General features: G+C 56.0%; 2 protein-coding genes across 3 annotated transcripts; one reads left to right on the top strand and one right to left on the bottom strand.

Moving 5' to 3' along the window:
- Positions 1-135: 135 nt before the first annotated feature.
- GNMT (glycine N-methyltransferase) lies at positions 136-3,129 on the top strand. The gene is made up of 6 exons (XM_082637624.1): positions 136-395; positions 1,483-1,610; positions 2,045-2,161; positions 2,307-2,449; positions 2,556-2,677; positions 2,757-3,129. The coding sequence occupies exons 1-6, from the start codon at positions 151-153 to the stop codon at positions 2,926-2,928; spliced, it is 927 nt and encodes a 308-aa protein (XP_082493750.1). The 5' UTR covers positions 136-150; the 3' UTR covers positions 2,929-3,129.
- Positions 3,130-3,258: 129 nt separating this feature from the next.
- On the bottom strand, positions 3,259-15,850 carry PEX6 (peroxisomal biogenesis factor 6). Of its 2 annotated transcripts, none has more exons than XM_082637846.1 (17): positions 14,379-15,850; positions 12,687-12,850; positions 12,130-12,213; positions 8,534-8,636; positions 8,034-8,167; positions 7,285-7,396; positions 6,726-6,934; positions 6,186-6,348; positions 5,879-5,955; positions 5,597-5,729; positions 5,310-5,515; positions 5,131-5,192; positions 4,799-4,907; positions 4,382-4,498; positions 4,181-4,258; positions 3,889-4,028; positions 3,259-3,694 (listed from the first exon to the last, which is right to left on the bottom strand). In XM_082637846.1, the coding sequence occupies exons 1-17, from the start codon at positions 15,258-15,260 to the stop codon at positions 3,558-3,560; spliced, it is 2,910 nt and encodes a 969-aa protein (XP_082493972.1). In that variant the 5' UTR covers positions 15,261-15,850; the 3' UTR covers positions 3,259-3,557. The 2 variants fall into 2 exon arrangements, with proteins under 2 accessions (XP_082493972.1, XP_082493971.1); XM_082637845.1 differs by having other exon boundaries at positions 6,153-6,348; positions 14,379-15,849.
- Positions 15,851-16,069: the final 219 nt, after the last annotated feature.

Below are 16,069 nucleotides of genomic sequence, written 5' to 3' on the forward strand. Positions count from 1 at the left end.
AAGGGCTTGTCTAGGATTGCCGTGCAGCGCCCTCCCCGCGGCCCGGGCAGCCGCGGCCCCGGGCCCGGAGCCCAGCAGGGGCGTGTCCCCGCGCTCACCTGCCATTGGGCAGGTGGGGCAGCCGGAGCTTTGGCAGGGGCCGTATTATAAATGCGGAGCCGGTGGCAGCGGAGCCACGCACGTCGCAGGATGGTGGACAGCGTGTACCGGACCCGCTCCCTGGGGGTGGCGGCTGAAGGACTCCCGGACCAGTACGCGGACGGAGAGGCGGCGCGCGTGTGGCAGCTCTACATCGGGGACACCCGCAGCCGCACCGACGAGTACAAGGCCTGGCTGCTCGGGCTGCTGCGCCAGCAAGGCTGCCAGCGGGTGCTCGATGTGGCCTGCGGCACTGGGTGAGCCCGGGCAGGGGCCAGGGGACCGGAGTGAGCGGGAGCGGGTAGTGGGTGGCGGGTGGGGACCCGGGTGAGCGGGCGCCGGGGGACCGGGGTGAGTGGGGACCCGGGGCATTGGGGCAACGGAGTCGGCTCGGCCCGGGCAGCTTGATCGCAGGACTACGGCCGGGCACGTCAGGGCAGCCTCCTCCGCCGACCCTGAGCCGGGCGGGGGCACGACGCCAGGGCCAGGAATGAGTGTTTGCCCAGGCAGAACAGGCAGGGCGAGGCCGACGATGGCAGGACCGGGCCCAGGAGACCCAGGGTGAGAGCGAGGGTGTGGGCACATCGGGTGGGGAAGGCGGGTTCCGGAGGGCGGCGCAAGGGCCAGGCTTTGGGGCCACACCGACGTAAGCTCTGTTCAGGCTCCAGCGCGGCAGCGTTAACACTTGTTCGACATGTGCCTCGAACAAAGTACTGTGCCAGGTGCTTTTGATACATCAGTTTTTTAAATCCTCACAAAACCCCATGAGGTAAGAAGTGATATCCAGTTACAGCTGTAGAAATTTGGCCTCAGAGAGGTAAAGGTGGAGAGAAGATGCGGACCCAGGTTGTTTAGGGTCTGACCTGTGCTCTGAACCACCATGCTGGGAGTTCCCCGGTGGCCTAGTGGTTAGGATTTTGCACTTTCACTGCCGAGGGCCCGGGGTTCAACCCCTGGTGGGGGAACTGAGATCTCACAAGCCTTGTTGCCCGGCCAAAAACAAAAACAAAAAAATCATGCCATATTATCTCCTGTGCTCAAGTTACCTGACTTCCAGGAGCCTCAGTTTGCCCCATCTCTCAAATGGGGATAACACCATCTACCTTACTGGATTGCCATGAGGATTAATGCACATCTGTAGAATACCTGACTCGGTGCTAAAACAAAAAAGAAAAGTTGCTACCGGGTTCTCAGCAACAGATTTGCCAGGTCAATTGAGGTCAGTGGAGAGAGGCTGGGGACAGGATATAGAGGAGACAGAAGTGTCCAGCACAGGGTCTCCTCCTTGCTTTCCCAGGCCCCCCTGACTGCCCCTCTCTGCCTGTCATCCCTGGTCCTGCCCAGGGTGGACTCCATCATGCTGGTGGAAGAGGGCTTCAGTGTGACAAGCGTGGATGCCAGTGACAAGATGCTGAAGTATGCGCTTAAAGAGCGCTGGAACCGGCGGCACGAGCCTGCCTTTGACAAGTGGGGTACGTGGGTCCAGCCAGGCGCCCTCAGCCCAGCCACCAAGGACATGGTTCTCTCTGCCCTGGGCTCCTTTAGCTCCTGTGGTGGGGTGTTTGTTTTCCTCAAGGGAGACAGTAAAACCACTGTCATTTCCCTGAAAAGGGAGGCTTAGGCACCAGAATGAGGTATTGAGTATGAGGGGCTAGTTTTAATTATGTTTATAGTGTCTTGTCTTTCCCCCGTAAGCACAGAGCCTTCCTTCCCACCCATGGCTTCCTCCTCCCTGGGCCGCTCTTCCCCTTCACCCTCCATGTCCATAAGGATCCCCTCCCCCGACTGGATGGGGAGTCCCTGGGTGTCTTGAAGGGGAAACTGAGGCAGGACACCACTTGGTGGAGGTGGGTACTGCTGGTACCGTGGTGCCACCCTGATCCCTCTTCCCCTTCCCGGCCCCCAGTCATTGAAGAAGCCAACTGGATGACTCTGGACAAAGATGTGCCCCAGCCACCAGGGGGCGGCTTCGATGCTGTCATCTGCCTTGGAAACAGTTTTGCCCACTTGCCAGACTGCAAAGGTGAGAGAGGACGTGGCCTTGGGCATGGACACTGCTTTGAACTATAGCCTTTCCAGGCCCCTGGGGAGGAGAAAGAGGGGAGGGAGACTGGTGCTGGGGGCCCTGAGCAGACGCAGCCTCTCTGTCCCTGGCCGGCGGAGTTCAGGGGACCAGAGTGAGCACCGGCTGGCCCTGAAGAACATCGCGAGCATGGTGAGGTCAGGGGGTGTGCTGATCATCGATCATCGCAACTACGACCACATCCTCAGCACAGGCTGCGCGCCGCCAGGAAAGAACATCTACTATAAGGTGGGGCCCCTGGGGGAGGGGCCGCCCAGAGAGGGAGGTGTGGTACTGGGGTCCAGGTCCCACTGGTAGTTGCAGAGGCTAACGCAGCTGGCACCACCACCTGCAGAGTGACCTGACCAAGGACATCACAACGTCAGTGCTGACGGTGAACAACAAGGCCCACATGGTGACCCTGGATTACACGGTGCAGGTGCCAGGGACTGGCCAGAGCGGTTCTCCTGACTTGAGGTACCCACCTGGCAAGGCAGGGCGGGGTGAGGGTGCTGAGACCACCAGTCCTCATGGTTGGTCGGGGGCTCTGTTGCAGTAAGTTCCGGCTCTCCTACTACCCTCACTGTCTGGCATCCTTTACGGAGTTGCTTCAGACAGCCTTCGGGGGCAAGTGCCAGCACAGCATCCTGGGTGACTTCAAGCCTTACAAGACGGGCCAGGCCTACATTCCCTGCTATTTCATCCACGTGCTCAAGAAGACAGACTGAACAAGCCCTCAGCTCCCACAGCCCTCTGCCCAGGCGCTGCCAGGCTCTGTCTGGGGAGGAGGGGACCAGTAGCCCCACACCAAACCCAGCTCCCTCCAGTGCAGATCTTGGGGGTGTGGGGAGGGGCAGACTGCAGCTGGGGGCCAGGGATTTGGGTTCAGGTGGATGGAAGGCTGAACAATATAGTTTATGCCTTTTTCAGTTCCTGTATACCTTGTGTTTGTATCAGAAGGATCAGGCTCCTGCGGTGCCCACCCTGCCCTCCCGAGTTTACTCCGCCACCGGCTTGCTCTTCTCCACGCCAACCTTTTACACCACAACACCAGCAGGGGGCGGCATACGCTTTATTTTCAGCCACAGATGGGGCTCCCTCAGGACCTGATCCTTCCTCCTGAGCAGAGGGGCCTTAGTCTTGGAGCTGGCCTGGAGGGCGGACAGGTGGGCAGAGGATGCCTCCTGAGCTCTCTCGGGGCTCCCGATGCCACTCGGCACTCAAGGCAGTGCCTGGAGGTAGGCAGCGTTCACAGGTGGGTCGGTGGCACTGGCCTGAGAAAGAGCCTTTGCTCTCTCAGGTCTCTGTGGAGATACCTTTAGCCCCTGCGGGCAGGGTCCCAGGCTGCAGGAGGCTCCTAGCAGGCAGCAAACTTGCGCTGGATGCTCTTGTACCGGAGCAGCTCATGCTCGCTGACCGAGGGCTGTAGCCGGGCCGCAGCCTGCAGCAGGTCCTCCATGGTGAGCAGCAGTGCCGAGCTCCTGGGCTCCAGGCCTGGGGGTGACAAGGGGAGGTGAGGCCAGCTGGGGCACAGAGGCTGTGGTCTCTGCCCAAGCAGGGGAGCACCCTGGTAGGCACCTTCTTGCCCAGAGTCCCCCAGTGGTCAACAGTCCCTCCTCTGAAATCCAGAACCAGGCCTGGTGCTCACTAGGTCCTTGGCTGACCTCTGGGGCTGGTGAGCGGCTCACCTTCCTCCAGGTCCCGAACCCTGCGTTTGAGGGCAGCTGTCATGGCATCGGAGCATAGGGAGTAGAGGTCTGCGCCCGTCAGCTGGGGCGGGCAGTGGTCCAGCACGTCCACCAGGCTCACAGAGGGCTCGAGCCTGAATCTGTTGTGGGGATACAGGAAAGAAAGAGACTTACCTGGCATCCCCTACTCTGTCAGAAGGCATCCCTGACCAGCTTATTGTGCACTCTGCACTTATCCCCTAACCATCCCAAGGCCCAAGCCCTATGGGGGTCTCCCTCTAACAGGGCATACTTGCGCGTGATGGCACTCAGAACACGCAGCTGGGAGGCGCGGTCCTCGCTCACTCCCACAAACACTAGCTTGTCAAACCTTTAGGGAGACAGGTGGGTGTGAGTGCCAGGGTGCCTGGCATGAGGGTGGAGAGGCACCGGATGGGGGTCAAGGGACAGGCCCAAATGGGCCTGGCGGAGGTGAAAGGTATGGGGTGCACACCTGCCGGGCCTCAGAAGGGCAGGGTCCAGGAGGTCTGGTCTGTTGGTGGCTCCAATCACAAACACATCCTGAGTGCTGTGAAGCCCATCCAGCTCGGCCAGGAGCTGAGACACCACCCTGTAAAGGAGGAAGTGAAGGTGAGAGAGTGCTTGGTGCATCCTCAGCCTCTACCCTGCTTGTGGTGCTCCTTGCAGGCTGTCTCCACAGGGCCCCCTGCCCGGTTGTGCTTTGTGTACCCCTCCACACCGGCCCCCATCTCCTCAATGCCCCACACCCAACTCCACGGCCCCTTTTAGCTTCCGTTATACAATCGCAGAACCAGAAGGGCAGGAACTCTTTGGGCTCCAAAGACTAGTGCAACCTGTCTCACATCCCTCTGTCCTGGACCCCAGATTCCATTCTGGCTCAGACCCCCACCTGTCCATCACACCTCCAGAGTCTCCACTTCGCCCCCGGCTTGGGGCCAAGGAGTCCAGTTCATCAAAGAAGATGATGCATGGAGCTGCGGCCCTGGCCCTGGCAAACACTTAGGAGAGAGAAGGGCCCACAGGACGGGGAAGCCCAGGGGGGTTTGAAGTCAGGAGATGGGGAGGGAAACCCATGTTGACAATTCATCACTAGCAGTTCAGGTAAGAGGCCCCACCCAGCAGGAACCTGACCTGGGGAGAGGAAGACTAGCAGTGACCGCGAGCAGCCTGAGGGTAGGGGCGGCTCGGGGGCCAGAAGCCCTACCCCCACACCCCGCTCACCTTGCCGTACATTCTCCTCGCTTTGGCCCACGTACATGTTGATCAGCTCCGGCCCCTTCACGCTGAGGGAGGGGATGGGAGAGGGTGAGACTCCTCAGATGCAGAAACACGCAACACACCTCCTGCCCCCTGCCGCTGCCCCCAATCCACCCGCCTGCCCTGCCAGGCCCCCTCGCCACCTGAGGAAGGTAAGGCTGCACTCAGTGGCTACTGCCTTGGCCAGGAGGGTCTTGCCCGTGCCAGGGGGCCCGTGGAGCAGAAGGCCGGAGCGCCTCAGGCCCAGGCTCAGCAGCTCAGGGTGCTCTAGAGGGAGCTGAATAGTCTCCAGAATCTCCTTCTTCACCTCCTGCAGCCCACCCACATCGTGCCAGGACACCAGGGGGATCTAGGAGATGGAAAGGGCACAGTTGGGCACGTGCTGGTGGAGGGAGCTCCGGTCCCACCTCCAAGGACCTGGAGTGTCTACCTTGGGGGCTCCGACAGCCTGGGAGTGAGCTGACTGCAGCTGCTCCAGCGCCTGCCCGAAGTCCTCAGCCAGGAGAGGAAAGCCAGCAGCACACAGCTCCCCCTCATCCTCCTCACTCAAGCCACCTGCCCAGCTGCAAAGGAAAATCCAGGGAGGCCTCTGGAGGACCTAACCTGAGGTCTCCTCCCCATAAGGGCCCTCACCCTCCTCCCTTCCTCACCAGCCCCTACCCACCCATACCGCCTCTTGCCGCCTTGCCCCTCCTGTGTCCAATTTCTTTACCCCGAGTTCTTGATCCTGGTGCAGGCTGCCCGGCTGCTGTGGGTCAAAAGGGCATAGAGATCCCCTACCACAAAGCCCTGGGGAACCACAGGAGAGGACACGTGAGCAGGGCACAGTAGGCAGGAACCCATGGGGGGCTGGACCCCTGGCTGGAGCAGAGGCCCATCACTGATGCCTCGGGTTTTCTACCCTCACTTGCACACCTGCATGGCAGCAGGACTGAGTACCCCCGGCAAAGGGTGCAGGGCGGCCCGTATCCTGCCTGGGTACTCACTGCACACCGCCGTGCCAGCTGCGCCAGGTTCACCTCTTGGCCCAGCGGGAGGTGGGCAGTGAGGGCCCGCAGTATGCTGAGCCGCTGCCCCTCTGACAGCACAGGCACCTCCAGCTCGTGAGGAAACGCTGTCTGCACATCCACAGGCAGGTCCTGGGCCCGGCTTGTGGTGGCCACGACCATCAGGGGAGGGCAGCTGCAGACAGGGAAAGGGCAGCACTCAGGGCAAGAAGGTGGCCGGCAGGCCCTGAGCCCTGCCTCGTCCTGAGGCTGGTGCAGGAGGGCAGGGAGGAGGGTAGGGCTGGGATGGGACAGGGAGATGGGCGCCCCAAAGCTTCCTGGATGGGGCATGCCCCCCACACAGGGCGCTCAGTGAGGGCAGAGGCTGTGCTTTAGTGTCCCCCAAGAAATACCAGGGACTGCATCCTCCTCCCTCTGGGTACCCCCATGCCCCTCAGCTCAGGGTTGCCTGGAGAGCTGCCAGATGGGCGGTAGACGTCTAAGAAGCCACTGAGGGGGTGGTGAAGAGAGGGCTGGACCCTACCCCCTTCCAGGCCCAGCGCTGGATGATACCTGGTGAGGGGGTCTTCATCCAGGAGGAGGCGACGCAGTGTGGCCACCACACGGGCGTCCTCGCCTAGCCCATCACGGTCCCGGCCCAGCAGGTCCACAGCTGTCAGCAACAGAACCACAGGCCGGCAGCGCCCGGCCCGGGAGAAAGTGGCCTGCAGTTTTGTCTCCACAGCCCCGCTACTGTCTGCACAGAGGCTGGAGCAGGGCACCTGGGGAGGGGGTCCCGATGGGCCTGTGAGCAAGGGGGCAGGGGTGACTGGGGCAGGAGAATGGGGGGAGGAGTCACAAGAAGGTACAGGCCATCTCTCTTTGGAGGGCAGGGATGGGGGAGGAAGGTAACACTGCCCGAGCCCTAACTCTTCTTTACCCTAACCTCATTTCCTGGACTGTCCACCAAAACCTGGGAGCATCCTCCTTGTTGAAAGCATCTCTCAGTAGTTCAGCATCATGGGACTATGCCTAACCCACTGGCCCACTAGGCTGAGGTGGCAGGGTCAGGCTTGTAGCCAGGGGGAGAGGGAGGAGACGTGGTTGGGACCTACTCTCCAGGGACCCTCACCTTCAGTAAGTGGAGCCCAAGGCGGCTGCAGGCGGCAGCGACTGCAGTGGTCTTCCCACTGCCTGGGGGGCCCCGTAGAAGGACACTGCCTGTTCCTGTCAGCAGGGCACCCCTGCAACCAGAGAAGAGACGTTTGTTTCCTCCATTCTGCCCAAATGTGAGAGTCCCCAGTGACACAGGGCCCTTTGGATCCAGAAAGCAGACACCGTCCTTGAAGCAAACCCCCTCCCCAACCCCCGGGGCTGTCGCCACATGGTGAGGCCATATTTCCCACACCACCTTGGTACTCTGGTAGGGGCATGGAGCATATCCAGCAGCTGAGACTAATTCTCTTTTGTCATCAAGAAAGCCTTGGCTATTCTGTCTGGTTTGGATTGTACTGGGCGAAATTAGGGAGGCGTGTGTGGCTACACTTAGGCCAGTGGTATGAGGACCTGTGTCTTTCAGGTACAGGATGGTGAAGGTCAGGATGGCTAGTGGGTTCCCCAAGAGGAATGGCAGTCTCAGAGACAGTTGTCCCTGATGGAGATTCTTCCTCCATAGCTGACCCTGGAGGACAGTGGTTATCCCAGGAAAGGAGCCTGGGAATTTGCTTACAGAAAGGACATGAGCTAGTGGCCTGGGCCTAACAGTTGGAGGGAGGTCCACCTAATTCCACTCTGAACAGGGAATTAGGAACTAGTTGTCTGGCCTGCCGCTCCTCCAGGGACGTTCTGAGCAGGTTTTTCTCACACAGAGGCCTCACTCACCCTGGCTGGAGGCGAGGCTTCAGGGCAGCACAGAGCTCAGTCACCAAGCCCTCCAGGCCTGGAGGAGACAAGCTGCTCCAGGGAGTGGATTCACCTGAAGGGAGCCTTGGAACAAGGCTCAGGGTAGAACCCACCTGTGAAAGGTGGGAGGAAGCTTTAGTTTCTAGAAGTTTTTTTTTTTTTAATTTATTTTATGGTTAATTTACAATGTTGTGTTAATTTCTAATGTACAGCAAAGTGATTCAGTTATATAAACATACACATTATTTTTCATATTCTTTTCCATTATGGTTTATCCCAGGATACTGAATATAGTTCCCTGTGCTATATAGTAGGACTTCGTTGTTTATCCATTCTATACATAATAGTTTGCACCTGCTAATCCCAAACTCCCAGTCCGTTCCTCCTCCACCCTCCTTCCCCCTTGGCAACCATAGTCTGTTCTCTAGAAGTTCTTTCTGCTCCTTTTCCCAAGTCTACCCCCACCGCTAGGGCCTCACCAAGTACAAGGAGGTGTGAGTGGTGTCAGCTACGTAGGCCCTGGTTGGCCCATCTGGAGCTTCCCCAACTGTTTTCTTCACTTTAAAAAACATCTCCCGCCACCTGCAGGAGAGAGGCCCAATGAACCCCAGATCCAGAGCACACACACCCCTCCCCAAGGGCAAGGTGGCTGTCTCAGTCAGAGGTCCACTGCAGGGACAAACTCAAGAGCAGCATAAATAAATGTCCCTAGACATGGTGGAGGTGGGGAGGAAGTGGGGGACGTGGAGGAAAAGGAAAGCAGATGGTCTTTCTTATCTCCCTGACTGGATCATATGCATTTTTTTTTTCCTGCAGTGCGTGGGCCTCTCACTGCTGTGGCCTCTCCTGTTGCAGAGCATAGGCTCTGGACGCACAGGCTCAGCAGCCATGGCTCACGGGCCTAGCCGCTCCGCGGCATATGGGATCTTCCCGGACTGGGGCACGAACCCGTGTCCCCTGCATCGGCAGGCGGACTCTCAACCACTGCGCCACCAGGGAAGCCCAATCATATGCATTTTGAGCACAGGAACTGTGCCTGTCCTCCACATCCCTCATGACAACATCACCTGAGGGTGTGTTTCTTCAAGTAAATGGCCTGCCCACCCACTCCAATGGGAGCAGCCACCCCTGCACCAAGCAGTGACCATCTGTTTTCACTGGCTTCAGAACACAGTCTCTCCCTCAAATACGTACCCACCAAGGCCACCCAAAACCTCAGAGGAAAGAGTCCCTTGGCTCTTATTCAAGCATCCACAAAATCTAATTGCAGGCAGATTCCTTCATAATGACATTTAATGATTAATGATTCTCTATTTTGGCTGCACATTAGAATTATCTGTGAAACTTAAAAAGAAAAATCAACATCTCTCAAATACTGTATGATTCCATTCAGTAGATTAGTGGCTGCCAGGAGCTGAGGGAAGGAGGGAACAGGGAGTGACTGCTAATGGGGAGGGGTTTCTTTCTGGGGTGATAAACATGCTCTGGAATTGGTGATGTTGATGGCACAACCTTGAGAATATACTAAAAGCCACCGAACTGTACACTTTAAAAGCATGAATTTTATGGTATGTGAATTATATCTCAATTTAAAAATTAACAGGGCTTCCCTGGTGGCGCAGTGGTTGAGAGTCCGCCTGCCGATGCAGGGAACACGGGTTCGCGCCCTGGTCTGGGAAGATCCCAAATGCCGCGGAGCGGCTGGGCCCGTGAGCCATGGCCGCTGAGCCTGCGCGTCCGGAGCCTGTGCTCCGCAACGGGAGAGGCCACAGCAGTGAGAGGCCCGCGTACCACCAAAAAAAAAAAAAAAAAAAAAAAAAAATTAACATTTTCCTTCCTTTGGAAAAAAATAAAGACTGCACAGGTCCCAGCCTCACCCTGCTGCTCTAATAGGCCTGGGGTGGGACTCAAGCATTTGTATTTTTCAAAAGCTCCCAGCCATAACCAGGGCTGTGCAGTCACTGGCTAGTGTCAGAGTGAGTTAGGGTTACTCAGCCTGCTAAGGGGGTGGGTAGCAGATAGCAGTCACTAGTCCAATTTTCCAGGTAAAGAAGTGAACTACTCCCATCTTTAATCCTCAGGCAGAACAGCAATGACAGAACCTGGGCCTCTTTAAGGTCCAATCAGGGTGCAAATTCCTTTGCTCAGCGTCGCACAGTCACAGAACTGCTCCCTCTGGCAGCAGAGGAGGGTGGGGGTGGGAATGCTTTCAGGTGGAGGGGGAAGCATACCAGGTTAGTATTATGAAACTCATGTAACTATAACCATAGGCAGTGACTGTGGTAAAAACTAGAACATAAGGAAAACTGTCCTACTGTTATTCGTTATAAATAAATGATGGAAATAAATAAATAAATAAATGATGGGTGGGTCCATAACCTAGACTGTCAATCAAGCTGAACATCCCGAGTCAGAGTGCATATGGCAGGCAGTGGAATCCAAGGAAGAACAGCACTGGGGCGGGGAGGGGGGAGGGAGACATGCCCACCCCTCTTCCACGGAGAGTGGAGGGACCACCTCAGTGAGTACACGGGCCAGACCTCTGGAACATATCTGGACACTGCTGGGGAACACCGGGTTGCGTTCCCGAGAGCCAGATGGGAAACAGTGGAGCTGGAACCCATAGGCCTGGCGTGGGAAAGTGGAACGCTGGGGAGTCTGAAGGGGCTATAGTGGACTTCCTTGCCAGGGATCACAGAAGCCTCCCTGCAGGGCTTCCCTTACCAAGTCCAAGAAGTGTGGCTAAAGCACTCATCTCTGTCCTTGGACCCACCTGTCCACCCCGACCCTGCTTTCCAGGACCTGCTCAGGGGGGAAGAACCATGTGCTCAGCACCCAGAGGAGGGAGACAGGTCTCCAGGGGGCTGGAATGGCAGAGGTCCAGGAACAGGACGGGCTTGCCTGTCTGTCTCAGGAGGGCCTAGTGCCTGTTTTCCTTTCAAAGTACAAAGGGTGGGCATTCTGCAGTTTTCCTACAGAAAGCTAGCTCATAGACATTTGCTATATTTAAGATGGGATACAGAGTAGGAAGTGACGGACAGCAGCCTGGCATTCTCCACCAGGACCCAGTTGTAGATTTGAACTGGGAAAGCTCAAAGAGGTGCCCTGCAGCGCCAAGTGGGATTACATGGGGCACTACCAGCCCCTTCCTCTGGGTACCATAGCCCTGAGACTGGGGAGACAGAGTGCTGGCCAGAACCCAGCTCTGAATACCGACCAAAGACGAATCAGGTGCTCCAGACAAGGCGTCCCTCTCTTGGCAGAGGGCCCAGGCTGGCTCGGCCCGGGACCTTGGGCACTATGGCTCTTATGCCCAAGTTCCTGCAGGCGGGTCCCACCACCTCAATGAGATTTCCTGGCAAGTTGGGTTAGTGTGCCTACCAGCTGTCTTCTCCTTCTAGTAAATCCCTACAGGAAATCAGTCCTGGGGTGTGGAGCTACACATTCTTCCCCCTCCACATAAGGCCAAGTGGTCTCTGAATTCTTCGTCTCACCATCTTACATGCAACTTCCGTAGTCAGAGTCAACAGGAGGAGGAGAAAGGCTGGACTCCTTGTTTTGGGTCCCTAGCTCAGTTATGCTCTATTTCTCATTCTGTTGAGGATAAGGAAAGAGGGAAGGCCTCCCAAGGACAGCAGAAATCCCTCCCTCCCCTGCCTTGGGAGACAGGATTGAAAGCAGCATGTGCACATTCCATCCATTAGGATAGAAATCAGGGCCTGGGTCTCCTCCTGCTGAGTGTATCGGAGGTGTGGCCTAAACAACACTGGTTAAGAATGGAAAGCAAGGAATCCCACCTTGGTCTAGGCCATTAAGCTGTTCTAAATGCTTTACTTTATCTAGGACCACCAATCGATTTGAAGATAAACACCCCCAAAAGCTAGTAGGCTGTGGTTCTTAATTCTTTTTTCAGTCACACACCTATTTGAGAACCTGAAGAAGGTATGTGCCTTCTGTCCAGAAATATGTGTGACAACAACAAAATGTTCCTATGCACAGAATTATTCCATTCAAGTTGAGGACTCCTGCACCCAGGTTAAGAATCCCGGCTGTAGGAAAGGAGGCAGCTGCGTACCTGGGCAGTTTCTCTGGGCTTCCTTCCAGGATCTCTACTTGCCCGACTGTTGGCACACACAGAACATCCCCTTCCTGGACCGCCCTGTAACACAGCAGTGGCCCTGGTCAGCTCACAATGGGAGTCAAGAGCATGGGCCTGACACGTGCCCGCACAGCCAACCCCAACATGCAGACTATTCTTAGGGGCCTACTGCCCACCCAGAGATCCCAAGTAGTTGTACAGAGAACAAGTCTGACCTAGAAAGAGCTGCAGGAAATGGCAGAGAGGCTAGAGAGGGGATCAGAGACCAGAGAGGGGCAAAGCAGGATCCCGGCTGCTTTGGGGTCCTCCCAAATCAAAGTGGTTTCTCAGTTTAGGATGTCTGGATTCACCTCCTGGTCCAGATTACTCCTCTATTGTCCGCCTGACACAGCAAGAGGCTTCTAGCCACAATATTGCCTTAAACTGTGGCTTTTTAAAATCAGATGCTCTGTGGTACCTGAATCTAAGGCATGGGATAGGAGGAGAGCAGTGAGGGTAAGGTGCTATCCTCCTGAAAGGGGGACGCAGCTAACCTGGGTGTCTGAAAGTGCCGGTAAAGAACATGGTCATAAGTTCCATTAGTGCTGTAGTGAGGAGAGGACACAATTTCGATGTGTAACTCTTTGGCAAACGGAGGCCCAGGCAGCACTGAGCAGCTTCCTTTGTCTTCAGGGGTGCTGGAGCCCTCCAAGTATCTCTATTAGAGAAATAACCACCACCTTGTAACCTTCTCCCAAGGAGTCAGGCTCTACCCAATCCCTTAGCAATCAATATTTCTGCTTCCATCCTTTATCCTTCCCATAACCATAAGGCTTGTGGGAGAGGAGACCTAAGGTAGCAGAGCTGAATACCTGTATCTTCCTGAGAAAATAGAAACCTCTCCTTCTAATGGGCACCAGGAAGAGATTTCTGACTCTGACTTTTCTCACTCTCCCTCCAAAAAGTTCACCAGGAAAGATAACCATTCCGTAATACCTTTATACTGGCCCAGAGCCAGAGAAATAGTAAAGACGTTTAATGTCCACAAGTCATTTGAGTGACACCAGGCAGCCACTGGGAATATTAATTGGACATTAGTGGGGACACTCTGAATTCAGGCTGTAGTTAAAGGATATGATCACAATGAAGCTGAAAGGGCTGCGTTAGCTGAATGAGCTCCAGTCTGAGTAATCCAGTATTTTTCCTCCATTCAGAAGGAAATCCACACCTAACTCCCATTCGTGCATATCTTATATCTCTTTTTGACATCCCATAGCACTAACTGGCTATGCCAGCATTACCTAATATAACTTTCTACAGTGATAGAAATGTTCTATATTAACATGTGGCTGTTGAACACTCAACATATGACTAAAGCAATTAACGAACTGAATTTTTTACTTCATTACTTTCAGTTGATTTAAAGTGCCACCAAGGGGCTAGTGGCTTCCATACTGGACAGCACAGGCCTAAACCATACAACCAGGTGCTTAATTAAACAGTAGACTATATTTGTACCCCCAAAATAATTACCTTCTTGAAGTAAGCTTCTTAAAAGGCAGAAGCCAAAAACTCCTCCTGGATATATTTAATAAAATATTAAACTTAAACACCAAGCACTAAAGATAATAAAGAGCCCTTCCCTTCAAGGAATTTACAATGTACAGTTGAGGATTAGACAGATTACATGATCATAACAAAACAATAAAATAAATGCTCTCTGAAAGGTACAATACAAAATGCTATAGTAAGAAGAAGTAATGTTAAATTTGTGGTGGTGAGATTATATAAGGCTTTGAGAAGATAGTGCCACCTTTAGATGGGCCTTCAAGGAAAGCATGGTAGGATTTTAACCGAGGAGGCTAAAAGAATAGGAAGGAACTTGAAGTCAAGGATAGCGTGAGCAAAAGCTGGAGGTATCCTCCTCCATACTACCCAGTACAATACTGGATACACTGCAGCAATTCAACAAACAACTGATTAGATTTAGTAGATTAATACATACAAGTGGTAATTTGACCGTAATTTTCACCTTTCACCCAAATCGTGAAAGCCCTTCCCATGCACCACCAACATGTTTTAATTGTAGAGAATGGGTAAACAAGGCTAAGAGGCAGTAAGTGAAAAGTCCAAGATCTAAGGAGTAAGGGACCTAAATTCTACAGCTCTGATCTTCCAATTCAGTTAAGACAAAGAAGAGGGAATAAAGACGAGGAAGCATTCCTGACCTCAGTCTGGTATCCTACCTGAATTTTAAGCTCTCCCACCTCCAGGGGATCACAGCCGAGATTAAAAGCCAGAGTAGCAGGCACGAGGGCCAGTCCGTCAGCGAGGGGCTCTCCCAGCTGCCCAGAGCTGGGTCCCAGCCTTTCACAGAGGTCCCAGCGAGGCTCTAGGACCTGCACCGTGGCCAAGTGTGGCTGGGAAGTGTTCGATGGCTCTCCAGCCCGGGTCACCCACACCCATTCGCCCTGGAAGAGGCTGAGGCTACGAAGACAGCTCCGGCTCACCCCCAGTGCATCTCCAGTCCCTCCCAGAACTCCCCGGAGTCGCCGGACTGTGCCAGAGGCCGCGAAGGAGGACACCACCGGCGGGGGTGGGGGCCGGCTGCTGTCCTCAGTCTCCGGACCCAGTTTGGCCCGCCCACGGAGCTCAGTCACAGCTAGTCGCGTCCCTGGGCCCAGCAGCCCTTGTAACGCCGGCCGCGTCTCCAGCACCCGCGGTCCGGGTACCGGCAGGGTCTCTCCGCGCCTCACCAGCAACGGCCCGACTCTCGGTCCGAGCCCGGGCCCAGACGAGGTGCCGAGCAGCGCCCAGCCCAGCGCCGGGGGCCGCCGCACCGGCCGCGCCCGCACCCATGCCCCGGAGCCCAGGGCCAGGAGCCGCAGCAGCGCGTGGCTCACCAGCAGCTGCGGAGGCCCCGGCCCCTGCTCTTCGGTGCCCGCGCCCGGTCCCTCCAGGGCTGCCACTAGCAGCGCCGGCCCTGCCGGGCTCTCCCCAGCAGGCCGCAGCGCCAGCACCAGGCCCAGCCCCGCCGCAGGCCACGGGCCCCCGGGCGGCAGCAGCACCGCCAACGGGGGTGTCTCCGTCGGGAAAGGCTCCAGGACCCGCAAGACTGCCAGCGCCATGGTGACAGGAAACCAACAAGCACAGAGCACAGCGAAGGAGGGCGCCTTCGGGAGCCGGAGAGCCAGACGTCCAGGCGGCTCACACGCCGCTTCCGCTTCCGTCAGGGGAGGTGCGAGGGGAAGTGGGCAGGACGTCGGGTGCAAGAGCTTGCTCCGGGAGGGTGAGCTGCGCCTTGGATCGATCCGGGTGGTGTCTCGGTGGCAGTAACGCAGTCACTGTGGTCGGGTAGTCTACGCAAGCACCCTTTGAGAAGTGTTTACAGGGATTTACCTTCCGCGCCTGCTTGGGGAGTAACGTCCTGTCAATTACCCTCCCCATAACATGTACTTAACAGTTTATTGAATGATCAATGAACGGTCATTGTGTTCTGCACCAAACTCGGCCCACTGCTGGGAGCTGTGGGTGGAGTGTTTAGGAAGGAGTCCACTCTGTGGAACTGTAGGCACTGACGTTTGAGGGTTGTGGGGAAGGTTGCAGGAGGGAGTGGTAGGATTATAAAACTGTCTCAGACGGGCTTAAGGGGATAGGTAGTGGCTGCTGGCTGAATTACTACACGTGATTCATGTAGCCCTGGAGTGTTTGGTGTTGCCACACCTGTTCCAACACATCCTACACAAAACCCACGTTCCAGTGTTTTTTGTCCTGTTTGTTCTACTCCCACCAAGCTTGAAGCAACGACAAAGTAGCCTCACTTTTTCATCTCTCCAAAACCAGATGCTCTCCCCCCACCAATCCTTGCAGACTGGAGATCCATTCCTACTTTCACCCTACAGAGGAGTGGGCAGCAGAGCAGACAGAAGAGAGAGGT

The sequence above is a fragment of the Mesoplodon mirus genome, assembly GCF_964341445.2.
Source record: "Mesoplodon mirus genome assembly, chromosome: 12".
In the NCBI taxonomy this organism is placed as follows: domain Eukaryota; kingdom Metazoa; phylum Chordata; class Mammalia; order Artiodactyla; family Ziphiidae; genus Mesoplodon; species Mesoplodon mirus.